The sequence below is a fragment of the Chelonia mydas genome, chromosome 2 (genome assembly GCF_015237465.2).
Source record: "Chelonia mydas isolate rCheMyd1 chromosome 2, rCheMyd1.pri.v2, whole genome shotgun sequence".
Taxonomy (NCBI): Eukaryota; Metazoa; Chordata; order Testudines; family Cheloniidae; genus Chelonia; species Chelonia mydas.
In genome coordinates this window covers 74,327,108-74,354,331 of record NC_057850.1, presented here as the reverse complement: position 1 = coordinate 74,354,331, position 27,224 = coordinate 74,327,108, and the positions used below count along the sequence as shown (strand labels likewise).

General features: G+C 40.9%; 1 protein-coding gene across 6 annotated transcripts in view; it reads right to left on the bottom strand.

The window, feature by feature from the left end:
* Positions 1-27,224, bottom strand: part of GAREM1 (GRB2 associated regulator of MAPK1 subtype 1) — a 122,885-nt gene that overhangs the window by 75,069 nt on the left and 20,592 nt on the right. For 4 of the 6 annotated variants that reach the window (XM_037892686.2, XM_037892685.2, XM_027821283.3 and 1 more), the window contains exon 2: positions 22,399-22,539. In XM_037892686.2, the coding sequence (XP_037748614.1) occupies positions 22,399-22,539 (141 nt within the window). Of the gene's footprint in view, positions 1-18,766; positions 18,885-22,398; positions 22,540-27,224 lie in introns of all 6 variants that reach the window. The other 2 variants (XM_037892687.2, XM_037892688.2) reach the window with 2 other exon arrangements.

Genomic DNA, 27,224 nt, shown 5'->3' with positions numbered 1-27,224 from the left:
TGCCACCTAGCCCGACAGACTCATGGTACTGTCCTTGGCTCAAACTAGTGTAACGCCGATAGACCCCCCGTTGTCAGTGTGTGGGTTACACTAGCACACTAGAAATAGCAGTGTGGACACTGTGGCATCAGCAGAGGCACAGACTAGCCATCCAAGCTCAATCCCCCCCGACCCTCTGGATTCGAGCTCCCAGCCGCAGTGTAGGCATACCCTAAATTTTAGGCCCCATTGGCCTAGACACAAGAGAACACCCCCGCTTTGCAATTACTGCAGCACCCAGCACACCACTCCAAGCACTCTGCTTCCACCATTCTTGTAGGAGCCTGCCACAGAAGCTCCTGTCTCCCCATGAAGGAGCAGAGGGATCCTAGGAGGAGGGGCTCCTGTGGGTGCCAAAAGTCTAGCAACCTCCAGAGAGTGGGGCTACTTGCAATAATGAGAACCAGCAACTCAGACCGTTGGTCTCTTAGAAGAAAACTTTTTTGTAAAAAATGAACAAAATCTAGAACTTACATTCATTACATTATCGGCCTGATTATTAGAGTAAAGTCAACTTCAAAACCTACAGAACAATCTTTAAGCCAATATACAACCTCCTAAGTAAATGGATTCGGTCACCATTTCCCATTTGAGTAATGCACTATATTAAATCTTGACAGGTTTCAGAGTAGCAGCCGTGTTAGTCTGTATTCGCAAAAAGAAAAGGAGTACTTGTGGCACCTTACAAACAAATTTATTTAAGCATAAGCTTTCGTGAGCTACAGCTCACTTCATCGGATGCATTCAATAAATTTGTTAATCTCTAAGGTGCCACAACAAATTTATTGAATGCATCCGATGAAGTGAGCTGTAGCTCACGAAAGCTTATGCTCAAATAAATTTGTTTGTCTGTAAGGTGCCACAAGTACTCCTTTTCTTTTTATATTAATCTTGTTTCTTTACACAACTGTGAACGAGTTATCCAATGGAAAGGTAACTCTAACTTAAGGTTAAAATAGCCTAGTAATCTTCCTAAAATTCAGCAGCTATGTGAAGTGCACCAATAACTACTGCCAGTCAAATAGATATTGTACAAAGATGTATTTAAAAAAAGCATAATGGAAGTTGTGGTTCTTGTAAATCTTAAAAAATCCTTCATTCAGAATTTAGCATTTTGAGCTCTGTCACAGAAGTATGATGACTAAGAGTTCACAGCACTAAATTTTAAAACAAAGGGGAAGCAAATGAGCATATCTAAAAGTGACTGCTATATTTAGGAACAGCACAATCAATACAATACAGACGTCAACTCCACGAACTACAATTGGGTCAGTCAGCAATATCTGTTGAGAAGTCAATCTGATGGGGGGGGGGGGTGGGGGGGAGGGAGCAATCCTATAAAAGATCAACCATGCCTAAAAGAAATACCGGTTTTCTTTTCTGAAAGGTGACCAAATCTTTGCATGAGACACAGCAAATCTAGTCGTTCCTTTGCAACTGCTGACTTTGATACTGAGCTAATTCGATTAAGCAATGATCAAAAACATTCAGGTGATGCCACACTCACGGTCAAGAGGACAAGCAACAACGTAAGAAAACATGACGTATTGCCAAACTGCCTCCGCTGACAAAGAAATACCTCCCATTTCAACTTTACAGCCAGAGGGGAAGTGTTGTATTACTATGTCAATGTGGGGATTTTTTTGGTGGGCTTGTAATCATCGCTAAAAATAATCTGTCTGTGCCTTTAAATTATGTAAAAAGAGAAAACTGCTCTATGAAGGGACCCCTATGTCGACACTTCAGACCTGATTATTGTCTTGACCTCAACTTTGCCTCCTTTTCGCACAGGCAATGATTTTGAGGCACGAATGCCATTAACTCTCTAGAGAGACAAGGTGGGTGAGGTAATACTTGTATTGGACCAACTTCCGTTGGTGAGAAAGACGAGCTTCTGAACTTACACAGAGCTCTTCCTCAGGTCTGGGAAACATACTTGGAGTGTCACAGCTAAATACAAGGTGGAACAGATTGTTTAGCATAGGTAGTTAACACATATTGTAAGGGACCATTCAAGGTGATATGGCCAGTTAACCTGCAAAACACCTTCAAAAAAGACAATTCATAACTTTTCTAGACACTAAAAATCATGGATTTAATAAAGACACTGGATCTATGGCTTATTACAATAATCTGTAACCCACTAACCCCCCTTTTTTGTCCTATGACTGCAGACGTGTTAACTGGCCACTTCACCTTGGTCTCTTAAAATGTTGTTTACTGATGTTACACAATCTGTTCCACCTTGTGTTTAGCTGTGACATTCCGAGTACCTTTCCCAGACCTGAAGAAGAGCTATGTGTAAACTCAAAAGCTGGAATGGTCCATTAAAATATATCACAGCCACCTTGTCTCTCCAGTATCCTGGGAATAACTACAACAAAACTGCAAACAACAATGGGAGCGTCTCTCTCTATTTGATTGTGCCAACACATCAGGTAAACTTGCATCTAAATTACACCAAAGAGGCCCAGAAATAGTTATGACTGAAAAACTGCATGTGTAATACTTTGCAGTTACAAGATAAGGATATAAAAAGGAAGACTGAACTCCAAAAAATATGGCTTTAGCCTGATATGCATCTGTAAAGTGGTATTATAGGATTCCACATTTACTTAATGATTTCCATAACAGATGTAACTCAATACATGATGAAAAGTGGTACTGTATAAACCTGTTTGTCACTAAAACAGGCAGATGTGACTGAATACATAAAGGGACAGTTCTGTTGAGTTAGAAGTTACCATGCAGAAATAAGCCGATACTGGTACAACTGCATCAGCAGCACCACTCTCCTTGACAGGCCAACTAGCTCCAGTTTAAAGCATGACTTAATTTGAGCTAGAAATATGTGTGCACAGACATGAGTTGGGGTAAGGGCAACATTCAAATTACATTCAACATTCAATTACATCTCGAGCTAACAGTGCAGTGAAGACAAGATCTTAGTTTGAGGGACTTCTACGTTCCAATCAGCTAACCTATAAACCCACTGTTGTTGATAGTTGTAAGTGAGGGTCTAGTTTAGAACCTTTATAACCAGTGATGAGGCACCTGTAGGTAGAGAACCCAGTGTGAGTTTGCAGGGTTTGTAGTTTGTTTGATTTTGAAACTCACTACATCCAACATGGAATCAGCTATGCAGATTAAGCACCTTTTTAGCAGTATAACTGTGTCCATACTAGAAAAAGATTATAGGAGATGCACCAATTTTACTAAGTAGATCGATTTAAACCGTACAGTACCTTATGTGTAGATAAGCCCTACATTTTCAGAGTAGGACCACATACTGATTTTAATTATCTTTGATTAAACATTAAAAGGACTTCAGAGAGTCCTATTCTGAAATGACTTCCATTATACCCCTTGGACATGAGTCCCAAGTCCTGGCCAGTGTGTCCACACAAAACAAACTTTCCACAAACACATCAACCATTTCCTCGCATTCACATTTTAAACCCATCCTTAATTATTCACCTAAGTCTCATCCAAAAGCAGTATCAACAGAAACCCTGAAAAGGTGGATAAAGAGTACTTTCAAATGCTCAGAACAAGAAAGCAGCTTTTTAAAGGTGAGATTTTCTGGAACACTCAGCACTAGCCTGCTTCCATTGAAGTCAAAGGGATTTCTGCCATTTGTTTCAGAATAGATATATGAATGAATGCTCATGACTCCAGTGCAGGATACAGCAGTAAGAGTTACTTTAGAAATGCACATATTACTACTTTATGAAAATAAATGCAGAGTTTGATCTCAGAAGCCATTTGAAAAATGTTTCAGCTTTACTTTGTCACCTGACAACAAAAGTTTACTGATTCTACTCCACCAAACACTGAACTTAAAATCTTGCTATTACCATCTGCTTTAATGTCACCAGCATTCTCATATTATGGTAAAGAAAGAAAAATGTTTCTTTCTTCAGAAAAAAAAATACTGAGACCAAAAGCACTGGAAGTAGGAGTCTTTGGCTTAGCTATATGAACAACTCTGAAAGTCACGTTTAAGTATTTACATTTAATAAATGTGTGTGGACCAATTACGTGCTCTCTCTCTCACCATATACTAGTATAGAATTACAGCGGCATAAGTTAAATAAAAATTAAGTCCAAGTATAAGAAATCTAAATTTCACAGGCTACTTTCTAAATCAAAAGGCTCAGAGAAACAATCCAGGGCTCAATGTAAAAGGCATGTATTTGTATTGATTTTAAATGGAATCATGCTATATTACATCTTACTAGACTTAAAACATTGAATAAAAATTACATTCTAAAAAAAAAAAAAAAAAAAAAAATCTTGACAGGCCAAAAATAACCTAAGGCATTTGTATTGTTGACCTCTGTAGAAGTCGTCAATACTGAACCTTGGGGCAATGATAACCAATCAGATATCAAATTTCTGCTTCCCGATTGGCTATACATATGGGAAGATTTTTGAGCCACTAAGTTTCATCAGCTGTTAGAAAGTCTGTTTTAAAATAAAATGCTCTAGTTAATTCATAGGTCATAATGCAGACAGACAGGTATTTCCGATGAAAATGCTTTCTTTCAGAACTTACTATAGCTGAAGTAAAATCTAACTTTGAAGGACAAGATTTATTGGGTTTAGAGGTATGGCCCTTGTCAATAAACCTTGATTTCCATAATTACCCCTCCCATTTATACCATGTGATTATCGATCAACCTTTAAGTACATTTACAATGAATAAACAACAACGATCACCACCACAGCCAACGTCAGATGTTACCAAGACGGGACAAAGTGCGGACCTAGCTTGTTCAGTCAACGTAACTCAACCAAAAACCCCCTCAAGCCAGCTGTCTAGGGCAGGTACATATGTATCCCATCCCCTATCATCACAGGGACTGTACACCTTGCAAGAATTTAGAAACAGAAATAACTAATCTCTCCCCCTGAGAAAACACCTCAGTACACACAGTGGCCCAAATCAACAGATTCAATTCCTGCTTATTACTGAATAATTCTTTGGCAAAGTCAACAGAGTCATGAATAGAGTTTTGGAAATTGGCAGGAGGAGAATGGAAGGAGTCAATAGTTTTAAAATGTTTTACTTTGATGAAAAGATACCAACCTAGGACCAAAAACTCCTTATTTACTACATTTTGGAAGTGCAAGAAGACAGCTACAAGCCCCTGCAAAGTAAGGCTATGTCTATTTAATGAAGACAGGCCCCGGTCGTCGGCAGGCAGGTCGAACTTGAGACCTCTGAGGTTTAGCGTATGAGCCTCTACTGCATGAGCTAAAAGCCACATGGACTCTTAGCCAAGGCTGTAGCAGACTCGTGAATCTCTAGATAGTCTAGGTGTCACTAGAGGACAGAGCATCACACCAAGCAGGCATGGGTTATATCCACACTACAAAATTATGTCAATCTAATTTATGTCAGCATACAGCCACCGCAGTTATTAATCACTTGTGTGTGCACGCACTTTGCTCCTTGCATCAGCACTGCGTGTCCTCACCAGGAGCGCTTGTATCAAATGTATTGTCAGTGTGGGGCGTTGTGAAAGCCAGTAACAGTCAACGCAAGCAAGACAGTGTCTACACTGACACTGCGTCGACCTAATCACATTGACTATTACTCTGTGCTGCTCAGGGAGGCGGGGTTACTAAATTGGTGCGGAGGCACACTTATGTCGACAGGAGCCTAACTTAAGTGAAGACACTTCCACAGCTAGGTTGATGCTAGGCAACGTACATCAACTTAAACTTTGTACTGTACTCCAGGGCTAAGATTTTCCTAAGGGAAATGCGGTCTATCCTTAATTATAATATTCCAGTGTAATAAGCTGCAAAAATTTATCACGATGAAGTGTCACAGTATCAGAAACCTCCTTTTCCCCTCACCCATACTATTTAAAGTGTTCCTGGAAGCATAGCTTCTATTCCGCCCCTTTTGGACATTCATTTGGTATGTTAATATATTTCAGCATTTCATTCAGCTCACATAAAACACTGGAAGAGCTATAGTTATAAACATACAGAAATCTCCTTTTATAGCATGCTATCAGTCAGTCATTAAACAACTTAGCCATAGAAAACTGATAAAAGTCATTTATTTATACAGTGCAGTAAATTTACACAGCTCTTTACAAGATGGACTAAGGCAATGGCAATAACCTAATAAGTGATCCAGTTTAAATTTCCCTGCTAGAAAAGTATTGCTCACCACTGTAGTTTCTAGCTGTTAACTGGAAGTCAATGAGACTATGCCCCACCCATGGTTGATCTCATCTAGTTTACCTTGCAGATGCTTTGTCTCCACTATATTTTTACAGAAGGATGGCTGTAAGAACTCAGCTAGAAGAGCTCATCTGCAAGGAAGATGTTCTAGTTCCACTACAGCTTCTGTAAATACTTGTGTTATCTGATGTTACTTTGCAATTTCCCGATGTTACAGTCTTCAGTGAGCCCCCCACACACATCCCTGTGTGTCTCCTAAAACAGTTTGCTACTAAAACTATTTAACTTTTACCCACCCTCCTCCAGTAAGAGAGCTTCAACAGAGGAACAAAAAGACACGGAGAATTGCACAGATACAATTTAACCGGTTCTATTTGCAGCAGTGTACACTAGCCATCCTGTTTCAGAAAGACACAGGATGATGTGCGCATATATAGCATTCCTTGAGAATGTTGTTGTACCAATACCTCAATGTCTTGCACAGTTTCATAATAGCTATTGTCTTAGACATATTTGCACATGCTGAGATTTTTTTTTTAATTTTTATTTTTTGCACATCAGTAATTCTTTGACTGGTTCTGGGATGCATGAAGGCACATGCAGGCACCTGCTATACCCTCACTACAGATGCAATGGTGAAAAAAAAAAGTCAACAACCTTCCCAGCAGTTGCCAGACAGACTCCAGGGCCCAGAACTTCTGTCATTATTAAGATGAGCACAAACACCTTTGGGTGGCAGTGCAAGATGCCAAGATGAGTATTTCCTTCCTCTACTGCACTTACAAACGGCTTGGTAGGTGACAAAGTGCTCTGAGCTTTCAAAGCAGTCACTGGATCGTGAGAAGCATTGTTGGATTACAGCTGGAAAGACAAACTGCATCACTGCAGCTGCTCCACCAGCCCTTGCCATCAAAACTAGACTTGCAAAAATGCAGAGCAAAGTGAGGAGAGAGAGCATGGTACTTTGCATTTGTCTAAGCAAGGCTATCACAGTGGAGGAGTATTAAGTATCAAGTCAGATCCCAATATTAGGCCTGGTCATTTGTGTAGCACAGGAGTTCCTTCACCAGGACAGGTTCAATAGGGACAACAGTCTAGTTTCGCCACAAATTTATTTGGGCTCCCAAAGCTGTAGTGGGAAAATGTGTGTGTAAAATAGGCAGGGCCATTTTTTTTTGCTTTTGATTACACTAGGGTTGCCAACAGTCTAATTGCACAAACCCAAACACACTTGCACTGCTCCCTGCCCTTTCTTTGAGGCCCCCCCCGTCGCTCCCGTTCCTCAACCCTCACTCACTTTCACTGGGCTGAGGCAGGGGGTTTGGGTGCAGGAGGGGATTCGAACTTGGGGCAGGAGGGTTCGGGGTACAGGCTGTGGAAGGGAGTTTGGGTGTAGGAAGGGGGTTCAGGGTGCGGGCTCGGGGAGGGAGTTTGGGTGTAGGAAGGGGGTTCCAACTTGGGGCAGAGGGTTCAGGGTACAGGCAATGGGAGGAAGTTTGGGTGCGGGAGGGGCTCAGGCCTGGGGTGCAGGAGGGGGGTCCGAGCTCCAGGAGGGAGTTTGGATGCAGGAGAGGGCTCAGGGCTAGGGTGCACGCTCTGGGAGGGAGTTTGGGTGCAGGAGGGGGATGGAGCAGGGGTTTGGGATGAAGGCTCCAGCTATGCGCGCTTACTTTGGATGGCTCCAAGAAGCGGCGGCATGTCCGACAGCGGCCCCTAGGCTGCTCTGCATGCTGCCTCTGCAGCTCCCATTGGCTGCGGTTCCCCATTGTCGGCCAATGGGAGCTGCGGAGTTGGCACTCGGGGTGGGGGCAGCATACAGAGACTCCCCCCCCCCCCCCCCCCCGGCTGTGCCTCCTCCTAGGAGCTGCTTCCAGGGGCAGTACAGATCCAGGGCAGATAGGGAGCCTGCCTTAGCCCCGCTGGACTTTTGGCGGCCTAAAATCTCCTGGATTAGCTACAGTTGCCTCTGGGAGGGTTGGCTACCCTAGATTACAGCAATGCAAATCCATCATCTAAAACAGAGTTGCACAACTGTGACCGAGAGCAGAATTTGGCCAACAGGAATTTCATACTTGTGCAAAGTTGTTTAACTTCTGAAACATTTTAAGACATCTTTAACTTCCAGATGACACTTTCAGAACCTTGGAAATACTAGTGTGGTGTTATGTTACTTATTTTTAGGATCCTTAATATAAGCAGCCAGGCTGCAAAGGTACTTCAAAACAACTGTAGGAACCTCACCACCATCAAGAGGAAAGAACTCGACACTTACCCATTCCCCAAACTATGTATTACAACATTTTCTCTTGGTTTAGCTTCTCCAACATTACCAGATCTGTACCTTTATTATACGGTTACATTTTAGTCTATTTTTTCCTAACCCTGAAAGGTCATAAGAATATTCTGGCAGCAAGAGGCTTTTTTAGCACTACACCACACACAAATTGGATGAGCAGCCAACTGCTGAGTGGGAGGCTCATTTACAAGGGCCATTTGCTTGCCATATGTCTCTTTTTTTCTAGAAGAAACTAATTCCAGTCTTTGCAGTTTTAACCATAAATACAGCTTAACAAACAACTCTGTGTTGAAAACCATATCACAAAACTTAAATGAAATCACAGTATTTAAAGTCATGAAATAAACTGAGACTGTTACAGGTTAAAGATTATGGCCCTGATACTGAAACTCTATCAGCATGAACAGTCTTATGCCTGGATGGGGTCCCACTGAAATAAGTGTAGTTGCACTTATTTCACAGATATAAGCCCTGCTTCTGCAACCTGAAGTGTATCATTAAGCCCTCTTTTTTATATATATAAAAAAAAGGGTATTTTCAGGAAGACCCCGACAGATACACCATTTGATTGGTATCAGGCCAGTATGTTTATTATTTACACCCTGATACAAGACATTATCTCTCTCTTTAGTCCACCAGTTCTGAAGTCAAACTCTGTCTTTGTTCATTCTATTTTCATAGTTCTCTATAAATATAAAGCTCACATTTCTATAGCAACCTTCCTCCTGAAGGACACCAAAGTGCTTTAAAAAGAAATCTGATACCATGTAATAGGGATCACTACACCACCAAACACCACAGCCATGTCTGGAGAAAGTTAGAGCTGTTTAATACCACACAGCAACCCTACTTCTCATCCTAAATGCTTCCTGTCATGAATCAATGGGCATTCTGTGCCCTGTACCCCCTCTGCAGTCTCTTATGAGTTCACCCTTCCTAGTGACAGAGGAATTGAGGGAAGTCCCACAACTCTCTCACTCCTAGATTGGGTCCCTAGGCTTCAGCATCTGTTTCTCACTGTGGCTCCGTTTGCACGGCCCATTTGGCTTGGGTCACTGCAGGAGACTCTCTCTTGGGAGCTTCATACACAGTGACAGCTCAGACTTTTCAAAATACAGTACTATTTAACAGTGAGCCAAACACAGTGGTCAGATAAATGGGTTAAACCAAGAGACTGATGTGCATAAATCTTACCAAACTTCACTCCTTCCTCGCAAGTTTTCAGTGAGTTCCATTCAGCCTAGTCATCCCTACTCCTGTGCTGGGAGAGACAGCAAGCCCCTGCAGCACTCAGTCTCAGAGAGCGAGATTCTCCTCCAGATCTTTAACAACCACAGAGGTTGGGATTTATTTATTTACAGTTGATATGAAACACCTCCAGCAGCACTGAGTTCAGCTCTGATCCCCATCCAGCACTGTGCTAGAGCATTGGTTCTGTTCTGACTCAAGAGTGCTACCCACCAAAGCTCTACCAATATATATTGCAGCCCACTGTCTTCCTCAGAGGTCTCCCACCCAAACACAGGCCAGGCTCTGCTTCCAGATGTAGTTCTAATGCACTTCATATGGAAGGTACTTCATTTAGTGGCACTGTGTGTCTGGTGCTGTCAGTAGCTACCAGTGTGGTGCTCTGCTCTTGTTCAACGATGGTAACAGTCGGCTGCGTACGTGTTCCCTCGGTGTGCTGCCTTGACTCTGTGCGGATAGCTGATACAGCAGACCCGGAGAGAACCCCCAAAAACCACAGACTCTAGTAAGGTATGAAGGAACCCAAGCCAGGTTATTGTCAAACGAAGCACAGTAATAGTTCCCTATAGACTCTACAGGGCATACTACGAATTTGTGCTCCTTGGCAATGGACACAGCTCAGTCAGTGGCGGGACACTCCATTGCCCCCTAGGCTGGACAAAGATGTGCACTCCCGGACCTACTTTTATACAGTTGCAGGACAGATTACTCATCATAGTTCAAACGAATCTATCCATCATGATGTCCTTTTGACTCGGTCTTTAAGATGCACCTGCCTGTTCCTTGTTATGTCCGTGGAGTGTTCTGATGCCATCTTGGTGCAAATTCCTCTCATTAGCACTTATGTGTGCGTGTGTGATGCACGTGCGCATGCATGTGTGTGCGCGCATGCTTTAACAATCTTTTCTTGCCAACTTCTGTGAGTGGGACCTGCCTCTGGCTCACAGCCCAGCTTTTCTTAACACTGCCTGGAAGTACTTTGGTTCAGGCTTCAGGCCTCAGACTGGGCCTCTGATACAAGAATTTATGTTTCAGGGCCTCCTCTTACTACATCTGGTGCTGCATATCCTTCTGCAGTATGCTGCTTGACCAAAGCCATGGGCAGCAAACTAGCAGAAGGTTTACACAGGATTGGGGGGGAAAGAGAGAAAAAGAGAGAAAAAAAGCTATTCAAGAATACACAGTAGACTCTTCATGTAAGCACTTCTGTGGGGCGGGGGTGGGGTGGGGGGAGGCGGGAATGCAGGAAAGACTTTTAAATGCACTAGAACCATAAAAAGTTTGGGATTTTAGCATTGCTCTCCATAAACAGTTAAAAAAAAACTTGGATTAAAGTAGTTTGTATTTTGAGCCTGTCAGATTTAACAAGTTTAAGAAGCCACAGCATTTTTCCTACATAAGAGTTTCATCCCTGATTTCCAGCAATCTAGTCCACTCTGTTAGATATTTGTACTTTTCAGGAGGTTGTTCTTCTTTACCTCACCAAAATGAATGTACATTCTAAGGAAGTACACTGCCAGTTCTGAATTTAATACATTCTCTAGTTTCTCATGAGAGATTAATAGATTTAATTTTGGCAGAGCTGACAGTGACCAATTAAGACAGAATGCAATGAGCTGTTCCATACAGTATGGGTTCTAAAATTGAAGGTTATTGACATGTCCAAGGAAGGGGATCTCTTTCTTCAAGGCTACGTGGGAGGGACACCCCAAAACATTTTTCCTCTTTTAACCATAGGTGAGTGTCACAGCATAGTGACCTTTGAACCACTGACTCGAGGAATATTGAAGGACACCATTGTCATGATTCCCCTTCCCAAAATGTAACTTACCCAATGGTTTAGTTTTAAATTTCTTCCTTATCTTCTGAATCTCCATCAACCATCCAAAATAGAGCCTCTGTTAAAGTTTTAGCTTGTCTGCCAGGTGGCCCACCCCCCAAGCTCGCATGGGAGCCTGCATGTGACAAACCCAGGCATGCTGCCTTTTCCCTTCACACTACCTGCTCTGCCCTTGGGATCAAAAAAAAAAAAAAAGAGCATTTTACAGTTTACCTGATAACAGGAGCAGTATTCCTGTACATAAGAAAAAAGCTGAGTGGAAAAAAAACAAAGTGCAGGAAAAAAAAAAATCTGTATATACTGCTTGAACCAAAATAATGCTGTAGGCTTTGATAGCGTTTCTTCAGAGCATAGGTCCTACAGAATAAAGCTAAATCCTCAGAGTTTATGGTCTAGCCCACCCTTCCATTGCCACCTGTTCTACTCTTAGGCTGCCTACACGACTCACCTTTTAGTGACAGCTGTGCGGCTACAGCCATGACGCTAAAAGGTGAGCAGTGTAGCCACTGTTTGTCAGCAGGAGCGCACTCCTGCCCACACCAGCACTTTTCATTGCAAAACTTTTGTTGTTTCGGGGTATTTTTTTCACACCCCTGAACGACCAAAGTTTTGCCGACAAAGTTCCAGCGTAGACAAAGCCTTAGCTTTACATCAGGGGTCTCACACTCAAATGATCACGAGGGCCACATAAGGACTAGTACATTGGCCTGAGGGCTGCATTACTGACCTCCCCCCTCACTGCCCGGGCCCGGCCCCACCCCCTGAGGTCCCGCCCCTGCCCCACCTCTTCCCACCCCTTCCCCGTTTTAGTTTAGAGAAGGAGCTGTTGTAACTAATTTTGGGAAGTGAATCAACGTAAATCTGACAATGTGGGTTTTACATACTATTTCCTACATCTGTGATAGGAAACCTATACCACTTTTTTCAAAAATAGATTTGGACCTAGAGGAGACCAAAATGCAGGAAAGGGAGTGAAAAGAGGAACCTGAAAGGGAGGCAAAATGCACAGAAAGAGGGGGGGAGAGTAGAAGATGAAAGAAGGAATGTGCAAAAGAATCCACACAACGAAGCACTTACCCCCAAAACAATCATTTAAATATTTGTACTTGCAAGAATTCTGCATCACTGTTCTATACTACAGTATGGATCTAGCAAAATAAGGATTACATGATCCTGTATTTGAATTAAAACCAGAACCCTACCAGTTACTACATCATTCTTTGCAAGAGCTTCGTTTGCAGCAGCGTTTGCTTTCTTTCCTATCCCGATAAACACATACACTGTAGTTAGTTATGAATAGTTCACCTAGACCTTCATTACCAATATGCATCTTCAATCCATAATATTTGTCTGTAAGGAAAGAAGACATAGCAAGAGTTTTTAACCAAAGAACAGGTTGTCTGCCTACTATAAAAGGAGACTGTGGATTCTCGTTTTTGCAGAGAAAGTAATACCTACCATTTTTGCCAGCTTCACCAAAACCAGTAACCATTCCCTTTGGGACCGGAGTGAGGGAAGGAAAATACTTCCCACTCCTCTCTAACCCTTCCCCCAGGCTCCTGGCTGCTGAGATGGGCTGCTACTCTACCCTTTCCTTGATCATTATTTTTAAGTCGTCATCCTCAATATGTGTCTTGTTGTTCCTTCCTAAGCAGCAACAGAGTGAAACTGAACCAAATTTTTTATCAGTTTTATTGCTGCCCAAAGGAATCTAAAAAAATCCCGATGAAGACTGACAAGACCCTGGTAAGCTTTCATCCAGCTGCAAGTTCGCAAAGCTAGAGCAACAGCAGAGGCACAGAGCTGCCTGAAGAATCAGGAGGAAGATGCTGTATTGGCCACAAACTCCATGTTTTGCCAGTTATCTTCTCCAATTAGAAAGGCTAGAAATTTAGTTGTCTCTCTTCCCATCTGCCCTCAATGAAAATTTAGATTTTGGAGGAGCTGAAGGCTTTCATTAGGACATTTAATCTGCTTTCCATAGAGAACTATTTTTAAAACCCAGCTGGGAATCCTAGCTTTCAAACAGAAAAATTAATTCATCTCGGACTTTAATATGAGGTATTAAGGCTACATTCATACGGGATACCTATCTGATCAGTCTATTAAGAAGATGTGGGTGCAGGACACTTGTTCCCAAGAGAAGATACAAGAATGAGGCTGTCTGCTGAAGCACAGGGAACGAGAGAACCCCAAAGAGCATCAGGAAAAGATAAGTCTCAGGCTACAGAAATATTTAAATTAGGGCCAACCACTATTGGAAAGTCGGGGCTCTTTTAGTTGCTTCTGTAATTGAAGAATCAAAAAACCCACCCCAAACCTGTACCTTCTTTACTTTTACTTTGCTTCTGGGGAGGAATGGATAAATGATTTTCATGGACCTTTATTCAACTAACCAAATATTTGAGTTAAAAAACTAAAATAGAGTTATTATAATTGGATGTTTCTCTTAACAGTTATGTATGACTACATGTCTGTGACTGTACTTTTATCAGCACTAATTGCAAGAAAAACCTTAGCAACTGTGAAGTCTCCAAAATGGCACTGAAACCAACAGGGATCAACATCACAGGTAGCGTTCCACAGAACAGCATTGGCTACTGGGCCATCAGATGTGTAAGTGTCTTTTGCAAGTGGCACACATTTACTTGCCTTTTTTTTTTTTTTTTTTGGGGGGGGGAGGGGGTTACACGTCATGTATTAAAAATACTGCATTGGGGTACTGTTCTTTCTGAAAGTTATGCCGCCTTTTAGGGCACGTTAGCCCCAAGAGAGCCATGTGCTATTTGGGTGTCAGCTACACTATCTCAGGCAGGGTACAAAGTAAATTAAGAAGCAGAACATCTTGCTTCATGGCAGGGAGTGGTACAGCTGCATATAGCGAAGAATTCATGTGAATAAACTCTCCACGCAACAACAATGCTACTCCCTGTTCTAGGTCTCATCCTTTTTTCTTGGAACCTCTTAAGGAGGAGTCACTACGACCTAGGGCTGTACAGTTCCACGGGCAGAAAGTAAATTGTTTGGTATCATAGAAAGCCAAATAGCTAGACACTAGAGGCCCCTGCCCTTTACTGAATATTTGGGAGATGGTGGAGGGGGTGCTTCCCTCAATTGTGGATTCAGAGTGGGAAGCTTAAGCGAAAAGTTGTCCTGGCTTTTTAATGGCTGAATTTTGGCAGTGAAGACCTTCAGACTGTCAGCCAAGGAAGAATCCAGTGTCCCCTCCTTCCTCTAAAGGCATCCGGGAGACACTGAGCATACTTAGCCTGTAGTGGAGGTCTAGTAGGGTTGGCATAGTGCAGAGGGGAAGATAAGGTCACAGCTCTATTCCAAGCTCCTTGTGACCTTTGGACAAGCCAGAGCCTTAGTATGACCATTTAATAATTCTCTTTGTCGAATGTTTTAAGAAAGTAGCTAGACTGGTATGTAAGTGCCACGGTATGAAGACACTGTGCATTCCTTATAATTCCCAAGGATCCAGTTGCCATACAGCGTATGGCAGAAGTGCTGTCCAAATCACAAATCTGAGTCCAGGAGGCAAGAGAACTTTTCGAAATAGGAAAGGAGGACTTGTGGCACCTTAGAGACTAACAAATTTATTTGAGCAAAAGCTTTCATGAGCTACAGCTCACTTCACCGGATGCATTCACTGTAGCTCACGAAAGCTTATGCTGAAATAAATTTGTTAGTCTCTAAGGTGCCACAAGTACTCCTTTTCTTTTTGCGGATACAGACTAACACGGCTGCTACTCTGAAACCTGTCATTTAGAAATAGGAGCAGCGTCCAAAGCCACAGATCACAGGAGTCTTAGGGTCTACCTACACTACATTTTAAAATCACAACAGCAAGACTCAGGCTTGTGCTAGGACGATAAAAACAGCTGTGTAGACATTTGGGCTCGGGCAGGAGCTTGGGATCTGAAACCCACAGAGCTCGAGCCTAAAACAACTACATAGCTGTTTTTAGTGCCATAGGGCAAACCCCACAAGCCTGAGTCTGTAGATCATGATCCCCAAACTTTTGAAGGTCACACCACATATACCCCTTATCACTGTTCCCTTCCCCGCACAGCTGGGGCCGGAAGCCGGGCCTCGACTGCTGGGGGAGGGGCGGGAGTGACGTGGACAGGGGTTAGGGGGCAGAAGCTGGTGCTGCAACTGGGGGTGGGTCTGGGGGCAGGAGAGGGGCCATGGCCAGGTGTAGAGGTGGGGGTGGGAGCGAGCCATGCCAAGGCTTGAGACGGGGCCAGTGGCAGGGCCAGGTGAAGGGGACGCAGCTGGGGGAAGGGCCCAAGCAGAGCTGGGGACGGAGAGAGGCTGGGTGGTGCTCCCTCCCCGCTCCCTGTGGGGGCTGGTCCCGGCCCTGCTGCGCCCCCTTTCTCCCCAGAGTTCCTTGACACACCTCTAAGGGGGCATGCCCCACAGTTTGGGGATCTTTGCTGTAGACCCAGCTCTGAGATTTGCAGCCATGGGTTTTAAAACACGGTGTAGACATATCCTTGGAGCTCTCCAGCTCCACAACTGAAGAGGCAAGTTCACTTATGAGAGGGCCCTTAGCCAGTATCATCCTCCTCATTAGCAGGAAACAAATGAGCAACACAAGCCTATGAGGTATTCGGCCATGATTAACAAGTCTAACTAGTATTAACAAGCTTTAGCGCTACCATACAACAACATCCTACTAAACCAGCAAAGAGGTTTCTGACTTATTCATCCCAGCCACCTCACCTGTCAAAGGCTCAGTTTAAAATTTTTCTATCATTGCTTTGTTTAAGAGAGAGACTCTGATAGCTATCAAAACATGTAGGTAAGCAACAGGACAGGGCATGTGTTATTAGAGTGCAATAATTGCACACCTCCACTATGCTGTGAGGCATGAGGTCAAAGGCAGAATGTTTCCAACACCCAAAATACATGACAGTGTAACACACCCTGGAATGTGATGTTCTTTTATTTTAAAAAATTAGAAAGTGTTTTCTTCTTTACTAGTTACATCATAGCTGCCATCTGTATGTTCATATGCAGAAGGAGGTATCCCCCCAAGCTGCGAGACAAAATTTAAAAAAGGTTTAGTTTTTAAAACATGTTGCTTTACATCTCTCTTCGGAGGAGTGTTCTTGCTCGGAGGAAGCTCATCAAACATGGTAGTCGGAAGAACAAATGAGGCAAGCAAGCTGTCACCTAGGTACAGCTGATTTAAGACCCTATATTACATTTTTTTTTAATCCTACAGGTCCTGTTCTGCAAGAGAAGGTTGAATGGGAAGTCACAGCAAAGAGGTGGGGGCAGAGGTATAATTGGTTAAATGACCCTTCAGTTTATCTTGTTTATCTTCAACATAAGTTTCCCTTCCCTGCCTAGCTCTTTCCCCCCCAGCTTTTTTTCCCCCTTTATAAGAATGGCCATACTGGGTCAGATGAATGGTCTATCTAGCCCAGTATCCTGTCATCTGACAGTGGCCAGTACCAGATGGTTCAGAGGGAATGAACAGAACAGGACAATTTACTGAGTGATCCAATACCTGTCATCCAGTCCCAGCTTCTAGCAGTCAGTTAGAAACACCCAGAGGATGGGGTTGCATCCCTGCCCATCTTAACTAATAGCCATTGATGGACTTATCTTCCATGAATTTATCTAATTCTTTTTTAGACCCAATTATACTTTTGGCTTTCACAACATCCTCTGGCAACAAGTTCCACAGGCTGACTGTGTGTTGTGTGAAGAAATACTTCCTTATGTTTGTTCTAAACCTACTGTCTATTAATGTCACTAGGTGGGTGAACCTAGTTCTTGTGTTATGCGAAGGGGTAAACAACACTTCCTTATTGGCTTTCTCCACACCCTTCACGTATTATATTGTATTATACTTACCCACAACAACATCTTTGTTGTTCTGTAAAGTTTGTGTTTTTTTTTGTTTTTTTTTTCAAACTAACAAAAAAACATGGCTCTGTCAATTTTTAGAATTACTGAAGTCCTTGCTCCACATGTCATGCCTGCAGAATGACAAGTCTAAGTAACGTGTCCACTTCTAGGGACTTTCAAAGAAAAGACATGGAGGTATAATGAACCACACACAGACACATTATGGTCATCAGCAATGACTGAACCTGGGACCCTCAGCATCAAAAAGCCTCTACTTCTTGAGCAAAAAGACACCTAAAGGAGTTCCAAGATAGTAGAAGCCTGTATAGCCAGTGCAGTGACAAATGAGCACATGCAGCAGCCAGTGTATTACATACTCCCTTTCAAGCCTATGTAAAGTGCCGGTGTGTAGCACACTGAGGATCAAAGTGTTTGATTATGGAGCCATCATTCATTAAACAAGAAAATTCACCTTTTCGACCGACTCCAAGGGGACCACCACAGATGGGGATGAGGAAGGCAATCAATGTTGATAAGAAGCAGTATACTGCAGTCTGCTTCTGCATGCTTTCCATTTCCAGAGTCCCTTTTGTTTCAAAATGAAAGTCTAATCACTGAAGTCCCTCAGTCCTATGCCCCAACATAGACAATAAGACAGATTCCCCCCCCAAACAGACTACTTTTTGCTAACATCCGGAAAGCTATAGACCATTGCCTGAGCTGATGTTATTCATTTTTCCAACCTGGCTCATGCATAATTCACACAATCAGTTGAAGATGCTACAGAGACAGATGTCCATTTGTTCGGGGTGTTCGTCTAGGACTAGGTGTATTTTAAACATTTATAAAGCTATTTTACAACAGGGTGCCTCCTTGATAGGTTTCGTTTATGAAATAAGATGGTGGGTACCAATTACCCTGGGAAAGGACATACACACTAGACAGCAATTAACACCAATACCGAGTAATCTAATATCTTTAAACTCTCATGAAGCCAGATTCTATTCATACACATTAAGACAGAACTCACAATCAAAATGTTAATTTTGACCCACCCTTCATTTAACATGCATGTGAAGACTTATCTTTTGTTTTAGGAGCCAGATCACATTAGCCATTTTGTTTTAATTATATGAAAATTGAACTAGACGCTACATTAACTTTAGCTTTTACTCTACAGGGAAGCAGACTGGAAACAGTATTCAAAAGGGAACACTCACAGACTTACAGCTGTGTCATACTTAACTGTTCCTCTACAACAAAAATCTAACCTTGTAACCATCCACAGTAGAATATTTACATTGAAGCAGTGGAAAAACCCTGGAAGTGATGGTCAGCAGGACAGTAGAGCTAAACCCAGGAGTCATCATTCGATAATTCATTTCCATCCTGCTAAAAAAGTTTTGGGTGAAATAAATATTAATACTTAACTTTCTAAAAAACAGTGTTTGTACCAAATTTTGAGGGGGTAGCAAAAATAATGCTTGCTCAATACTAGCAGTTACCATGAAACTATCATTCGTATACGTAATTAAACCTATAATCCAGGAGAATAAAATTAGTTTCAACCTACCCTTCTCATTCAGTAGTTGCACTCAAAGATCATGATGCAAGTTACTTTAATATAATTTGGACAGAAAAAGCCACTCCACCCTTAAAAAAAAAATTGCTATTTTAACAACCAAAGGAACTCTATAGGTCTTGTATAAAATTTTAATAATAATCAATATCAAAATGCTAGTGTGGTGTTCACACTGCATGTTCCCAATTCATAGGAGCTTAAAATTACAGCATTCATTTAAAAAAACAGTAGTCAGCAAAGCATTAGATGGCCAAGATTTATAGAAGTACAACATTTAGATCACATGATAACAAAAAGCACCAACAGACATTTTTAATCCTTCAGAGGCTAGCTTTAGAGTGGCCATTAAGACAACTCTAAATGGTGTAAATCCACAGCAAACAACCTGCCAAGTGATGGGCATTTTTACAATTACAAATCAGAATTTTTTATATAAATTGGCTAGTAGGTAAATATACCTCCAGTACACATCAACACCAACTACAGATGAAGACCATACCCTTTAGTAACATTTGGATCAGGGCTGGCAGTTGAGTACGTTAGTGTGGAGAAGCTGCCACTAAATCCACATAAACGCACCATCCAAGCAGTAGATTACGAAAACTTCTCTGAGAAAAGGCTACACACACACTTACACAAGTTCTTCTTTCCCAGTGCATCATCACCTGTAACATTGCATATTTTCAAAATAATTTCTAACTAATGTCTAAAGCTATTTCAGGACAGTGTCAGAACCCAGCAAGTGTGTATGTTCACCTCATATAGAGTAAGCTCTGAAATTCTTCATTAGTTAAGGTAAAATTCAGAAGTTGGTATTTAGTTTTTCATCAGAACTTTTCTATACCCATTTTAATGTTTATGTTTAGCTTACAATATAATGAATTACACTTAAGTAGGAGGGAAAAGATGGCTTTACTTTTCTAGTAAGTGTTTTATTTTTCCTGTGATGGTTTCTTTACTGGTAGCAAAGTGTATTATGCATATTAAACACACATTTTTTTGTTGGTATTAGACACATCCTATACTGATAGAGTCCTTATGCAAAACTAGACTTCTATGGGATCTTGGAGTATAGCCTAATTATTTCAGATTTTTATCTCAGTGACATCTATGTAAATCTGGAGTTACTACATAGGGTGGAGTGACTCTGGATTCATGCCAGTGTAACAGATTAGGATCTAACCCTAACCTCAAATTCAGAATTAATGAAACCAATATTTCAAGGAAAAACAGGAAATAAGTTAACTACTGCAAAAAGACATCACTAGTAATAAATCATGCATCAATAAACCCCTTGAGATGTCAACACTCCTTTGTGCCAAAAATTAGTTAATTTTATGTTCACCATCTTCCAGAACACACATTCAGCATGTAGAAAGCTAAGTGTTTATTTGGCCAAAGCATTACAGCTCAGGCAGTGAGGGGGGTCTATGAGATTGCTGTTACTATGCATAAACTAAACACTGTTTATACTAAACAAGTTTAATGCCACACATGTTATCATATACTTTATGTGCCTTCACTCTGAAGAATATAAATGTAGCTTTTTAAATTAAGCTTCCAAACTCCAAGGAGAAATAGAAATGGGGAAAAACTAGAGTAAGTCCCATCATTGAGATATAGCATATCACTGCTGCAAGTCTTTCATATTCAAAACTTTTTGCTTTAATGCCAGCGAGTTCTTCCACAACTAAGTATACTTTTATTACATTAGTTATGTATTAGAGTGAACCAAAAAGACTGCGTTAACAAAAGGACAGTAATCTAGTCAACACAATATAGGAAAGAAAAGGAAAATGTGGCTCCAATTTTGTTTCTCATATTTAGTGTTTATAACTCAAGGTGTCCATGGTACTTCCCATCCTCCCCCTAGCCCCCACCAGCTTTTTCCCCCACGGAGAGGAGTTTATATATCTTCCTATGATAGATATTATTTAAATGCTAAACATGTTATCCTGTCCAATTTGGGAAAAAATACAGCAAATTCTTAGGTAATACAAAATAGTACTAAAACAGTCTTTGCCACAACGAAAATAACTTGGAAGTGATATTAATTAGTTATACCACGTTTATGTGTAACAGTAAAAGAAGCAGACTTTGTGCCGTCTGTAGCAGGAAGGTATTGCTGTCGAGTTATAAAATCATAGCATTATATTATCACTCTCTGGCTGTTACTGGGGTACTATTGTAAACCCCTACCACGAAAATATGCCGCTAAGTGTAAAATTTATTCCATCTCTGTCCTATTTCACTTGCGCTACTACTAAAAAAGTATTCAAAAATACTATGAAATATTGTTAACGAGTTCACATGATAACTACTGGCAATTAATTATACTCCAAAATTATATCCTATTTTACTAAATAGTAGGGCTGTCAATTGCAGTTAACTCAAGTGATTAACACAAAACAAATTAACTAGATTAAAAAAAAGTCACGATTAATCGCAGTTTTAATTGCAATGTTAATAGAATACCAATTTCAATATTTTTTGATTTTTTTTACATTTTCAAATATATTAATTTCAATGACAATAGAGAATACAAAGTGTACAATGCTCACTTTATATTATTTTTTATTACAACTATTTGCACTGTAAAAAGAATAGTATTTTTCAATTCACCTGACACGAGTATTATACGTGCAATCTCTTTATCGTGAAAGTGCAACTTACAGATGTAGAATTTTATATATAAATATAAATAACTGCACTCAAAACCAAAACAATGTAAAATTTTAGAATCCAGAAATCCACTCAATCCTAATTCTTGTTCAGCCAATCAAGTTTGTTTACATTTATGGGAGACAATGCTGCCCACTTCTTATTTACAAGGTCACCTGAAAGTGAGAACAGGCACGGTTGTAGCCGATGTTGCAAGGTATTTGCATGCCAGATATGCGAAACATTTGTATGCCCCTTCATGCTTCGACCACCATTCCAGAGGACATGCGTCCATGCTGAATTTAAATTGATATTCTGTTATTTTTTTAACAATGCAATTAAAACTGATTAATCATGATTTTTTTTTAAATCTCACAATTAATTGCGATTTTTTTTTAATCGTTTGACAGCTCTACTAAATAGTTATGTGATTTACCAGCATGCTACCTAAATAAATACAAATGCATTCAATCTAAAGCAGTAGCCCTGGGCATGGTTTCAGTTCCTCTTATGCTCTCAGATACTGTTACAAGGTTCAGCCACAATCACTCTAACATCAGATATCTAGCTTCTCTCTGCCAAGCAAAGAAGTGATCAATGTAATTGACAGGCAATTCATTTTCTTTGATAGTTTATTTTAAAAATCAATGATAGCTTTACCTGCATAATGTACAGGGATTTCTATCTTTGGCCCTATGACATAATGACCCTCCTCCAGACTATGAGCTGTAATTGTTGTCCACTGCCGGCATGAATGAATCACAAGGTAATCATTCTCTCGAAGGCCTTCTACAGGGTCTCCTGCAAAACAGATGTAATTTTATATCAGATTCACTGCATAAAGAAATACTTAACTCTGTATTACACAACTTAAAGCCATTTATTCTGCATTACTGTTTACTGCAGCAATTAAGTATTTTACCCAACTTAAATAGCAAAGTTTCTGAAGACAGGTTACAATCTTATACATTTTCGTTTAGCAATTTACTCTTACAAATAAAATAAAATTAAACACTAGTATATGAATTCTAGAAAAATGTGATTCAGTTATTCAGCAGCGACTCTAGGGCTCTTATGAAGAAAGCTAGAATGAGCAGACTTTTTGGCCTCCATTTATTTTTATTTAGCTCCTTTAATGAGAAGCACGACATTTTACATTTTCAAAATACAGAGATAACCAGTGTGCTTACTCATACCTTACTGGGGGTTTTGCAGCAAGTGGTGAGAGGGAACAGAACAAGGGAAGACTTCCCAACCCCATACACGAAGATGAGCCTTATTAAAGAACACACTGGAATTGTCTGTACAAAATCAACATTAATTGCTATTGAGAATTATGGAGTTACACAACCAAAATATTTTGTTTCTAAACAAAAAGGTTCGTTTCGTCATCCACCTTCGCAATTATATGCTCAACCACAAAACACAAGCAAGCACAATTCTGCACACTGAAGAGCAGAAGCACTTATAAGACTAATCAAGTATCTCCTATTGTACTGCACAGTACTGCAGTGGATCCATGTTCTTATCAAAAAGATAGCAGTGGAACACACGCCTCTGAGGACAGACGAACAGGACATGGTGCAGTCACACAGAAATCTAAACTCAGATCTCAGTTTTTTATACATACAGATGTAGTTGGTAAACATCATCTGTCATTTACATTAAATAATGTATTCAGATTAACAATTTTGTAGCACTAATGCTTGCTTTAATCCTATTTAGGAAAACATTTTAAACAGGCATCATAGACAGAGATAAAACAAGTTATACGTGAAATAAGACACAGTATCACATTGTTAAGTGTCCTAGATAAGAGGATACCAAATAATTTTCACAAAAGTTTACAGACAGTAACAAGTCAGTTATTCCTATATGCAAACATATTTTGAGCTTATAACATTAACATCTGAAATTAGCATCTCTCTTCCCACAGGTTCAGTCCATTCAGAGGATGACTTTCATTTTGTGCTCTAGACTGTTCTACAAGAATTTGCAGTCATATCAGTTATGGTGAACAGGTCACTGGATATACTCCTGGGGGTGGGAAGATATTTCAGTTTAGTCATTCTACTCTCTTCCCACTCACTGCCCAGTTGGCGATTCCTGTTATTTGAGGCTCAATCCTGCAGTCTTTATACCAAAGTTTTCTAATGCTGAAGTAAATGAAAATTCAAGGTCAGCAAGAAATGTAAAGCCGACCTTTGCTTACGTGGTTTTGCCAGATGCCCTTCCTTTGTCCGTTGGCAGCTATCAAGCCCATCCAAAACACTCCCAGTTCATTTCCCCATAAAACTGTCCAGCCTCTACATCTCCTTTGGGTGTCCCCGCTGAATTTCAGATGTACATGCCACTCACTATTGCTGGTCAGGACAGAAGTGTTTGGCATGCATGGCGCCTGTGAGAGTCATGTCACATGGCCATTCAAGCAGGTGCAATACAATTTTCAAAGAGCAATAGATCCCATAATGTAAAAAAAGACAACAAAAAAAACCCACAAAGCAGTCTATAGGTAAGATATCTTCATTACAATACCTCACACACTGGGTTCTGTGGCCATAGCATTTACATTACAGTGTATTTGACAGTCCATATGCCATGCTCTGTCTCCTACAGAGAATGTTGCTCTTACCTATCTTCAAATCACATTCAGTCTTTCTACTTAAAGCACAGGAAAGAGCCTTAAGGCAAATTCATTCTGTCTATTACAATGCCTTTAAAGTAATCAGAGACTGATGTGTAACCTACATAGGCCAGGAATTGTGGGGCAAAAACACCAACAATTTTACGTTTTATTTTCCCCTTTCCCCACCAATCATGGCCAAAAATCTTTCATAAAAGCAAGGCTGAAAGAGGACTTGCTGTCAAGTTTGGAAATACATGATCCCATCAACTACTACAGAAGCTCATATACCCTCTCCACTCCTGGAACTGGATCCTCCAAGTTCTTCCAGGCAGATAATTAGTGCAGAACTTCTCATACTTTCACCATCTCAAGCTGTTTTTATTTTCCCTGCTGAGAACCTCCACAAAGGAGATACAGGAAAACAGGACTATGTAAAGTAACAGGCAACTTCTAATACTCCATTTGCAATGGCCACCATCTGCTCTATTCCTGCCACATTTCATGCTCCCATTCCATCAAAATACCACCCACCTACACATTTTTTAAAAGATGTGTTCTGTGTGAATTCATAGATTTAAGACCAGAAGAGGCCATTAGGTTATCTAGTTTAAATTCTGTGACCTGTTTTGTACAGGAGGTCAATCCACTTACTCCTATATTAAGCCCAATAACTTGCATTTGACTAAACGACATCTTCCAGAAAGACATCCAGTCTTTAAGATTTCAGGACATAGAGAATCCACTACTTCCCGTGGTAGTTTGTTCTGATTTGTCACAGTTAAAAATGTGTGCCTCGTTTCTAATTTAAATTGGTCTGGCTTCAATTTACAGTTCCTGTTATGCCCTTCTCCACTCGATTAAATAGTCCTTTAGTACTTGCTACTTTATCCATGTGAAGGTAAAATTCTAGTATGACCTCACCATTTGTAGTCCAGAAAGAAAACGTGCCTTCAAAATAAGGATTGGTATTCAGAACTGAATTCTAAATGGTACATTTATCACATTCCTTGACATTCCAATGAACAGACTGAGTCTGTTTTTAGTTAATATAATTTCTTCTATTTTCATTATAGCACCCTCTCCTGCAGCATGGTTGTTCCTGAGCAAGTAAGGAGGATGAGAGGGAGTCTGAGGAGGAAATGGCATACTTGCTCCACAGTAGGGGAATGACCTCTAGTCCCACCATGTTTTTGAAGTAAGGTCAGGTAATTGGCAGAAGAACCTCATGTACACACACACACACACACAGCCTTTCTAGAATCTCCCCACTCTGATATCTTGCCTATTCTGATCACAAGCTCACTGCTAATACACAAAACTTCTCTTTAAACATTTCTGTCACACACAGCAAATTAGAATTGGTGTGCTTGAAAAAGAAGATTTTACAGGCAGACATCCAATAATAGATTCAAATTTCCGGTTAAGGCAAACTTACAGTTCAGCTGGTTAAATTCATGCTTTTTATAGTCATTGGCAACAAGCAATTATTTAGTCCTACAGTAAATATAATGATCATGCCCATATGGAATTAACTGGTATTTTACCAGTTGCACTGGCTACAGTGCATGACATTTGAAGGCAGTACAAAGCATACCTAACGCACCTTTTTCTGTCACTGAGAGTTCAAAGTTATAATTTCAAAACAATACACAAATAAAAAGCTTGAGTGTAATAATCAGGAATTGCAGAGGTCATCCTTATACAGTATGAAAAAAAGATATACTCGGCAAAGCGCACACACAGACACACAAGAATTGTTTCCTTTATGGTTCTCATGAAGTGATTTGTCAATGTTTACTGTATTAATTAAAACTGGGTGGGGACTAGGAGTGTAGAGTATTCGAGGGGTAGCCATGTTAGTCTGTACCCACAAAAACAACGAGGAGTCCAGTGACACCTTAAAGACTAACAGATATATTTGGGCATAAGCTATCATGGGTAGAAAACCCCACTTCTTCAGATGCATGGAGTTAAAATTACAGATACAGGCATTAATATACTGGCAAATGAAGAGAAGGGAGTTACCTCACAAGTGGAGAACCAGTGTTAACAAGGCCAATTCAGTCAGGGTGGTTGTGGTCCACTCCCAATAACTGATGATGAGGTGTCAATACCAAGAGAGGGAAAATTGCTTTTGTAGTGAGCCCAGCCGCTCTCAGTCCTTATTCAAGCCCAAATTAATGGTATTGAGTTTGCAGATGTATTGTAGCTCTGCAGTTTCTCTCTGAAGTCTGCTTTTGAAGGTTTTTTGTTGAAGGATGGCTACTTTTAAATCTGTTATTGAATGTCCAGGGAGATTGAAGTGTTCTCCTATTGGCTTTTGCATGTTACCATTCCTAATGTCTGATTGGTGTCCATTTATTCTTTTACCTAGAGACTGTCTGGTTTGGCCAATGGACATGGCAGAGGGGCATTGCTGGCACATAATGGCATATATCACATTAGTAGATGTGCAGGTGAGTGAGCGCCTGATGGTGTGGCTGATGTAGTTGGATCCTCTGATGGTGTCGCTAGAGTGCATATGGGGACAGGAGGCGGCAACAGGGTTTGTTACAGGGATAGGTTCCTGGGTTAGCGTTTCTGTGGTGTGGTGTGTAGTTGCTGGTGAGTATTTGCTTCAGGTTGGAGGGCTGTCTGGAAGTGAGGACTGGCCTGCCTCCCAAGATCTGTGACAGTGAGAGATCTTTTTCCAGAAAAGAAATTACACCATCTGCTCAAGAGACTCCTTGTTAGAGCACAGGAACAAATCTACACAGACACACCCCTAGGGTGTAGTCTATCTGCTACCCAAGATCCATAAACCTGGACATTTTTCACAAATCACAGCCAGTCACAAATCCACTGGCAGCAGGATCTCACA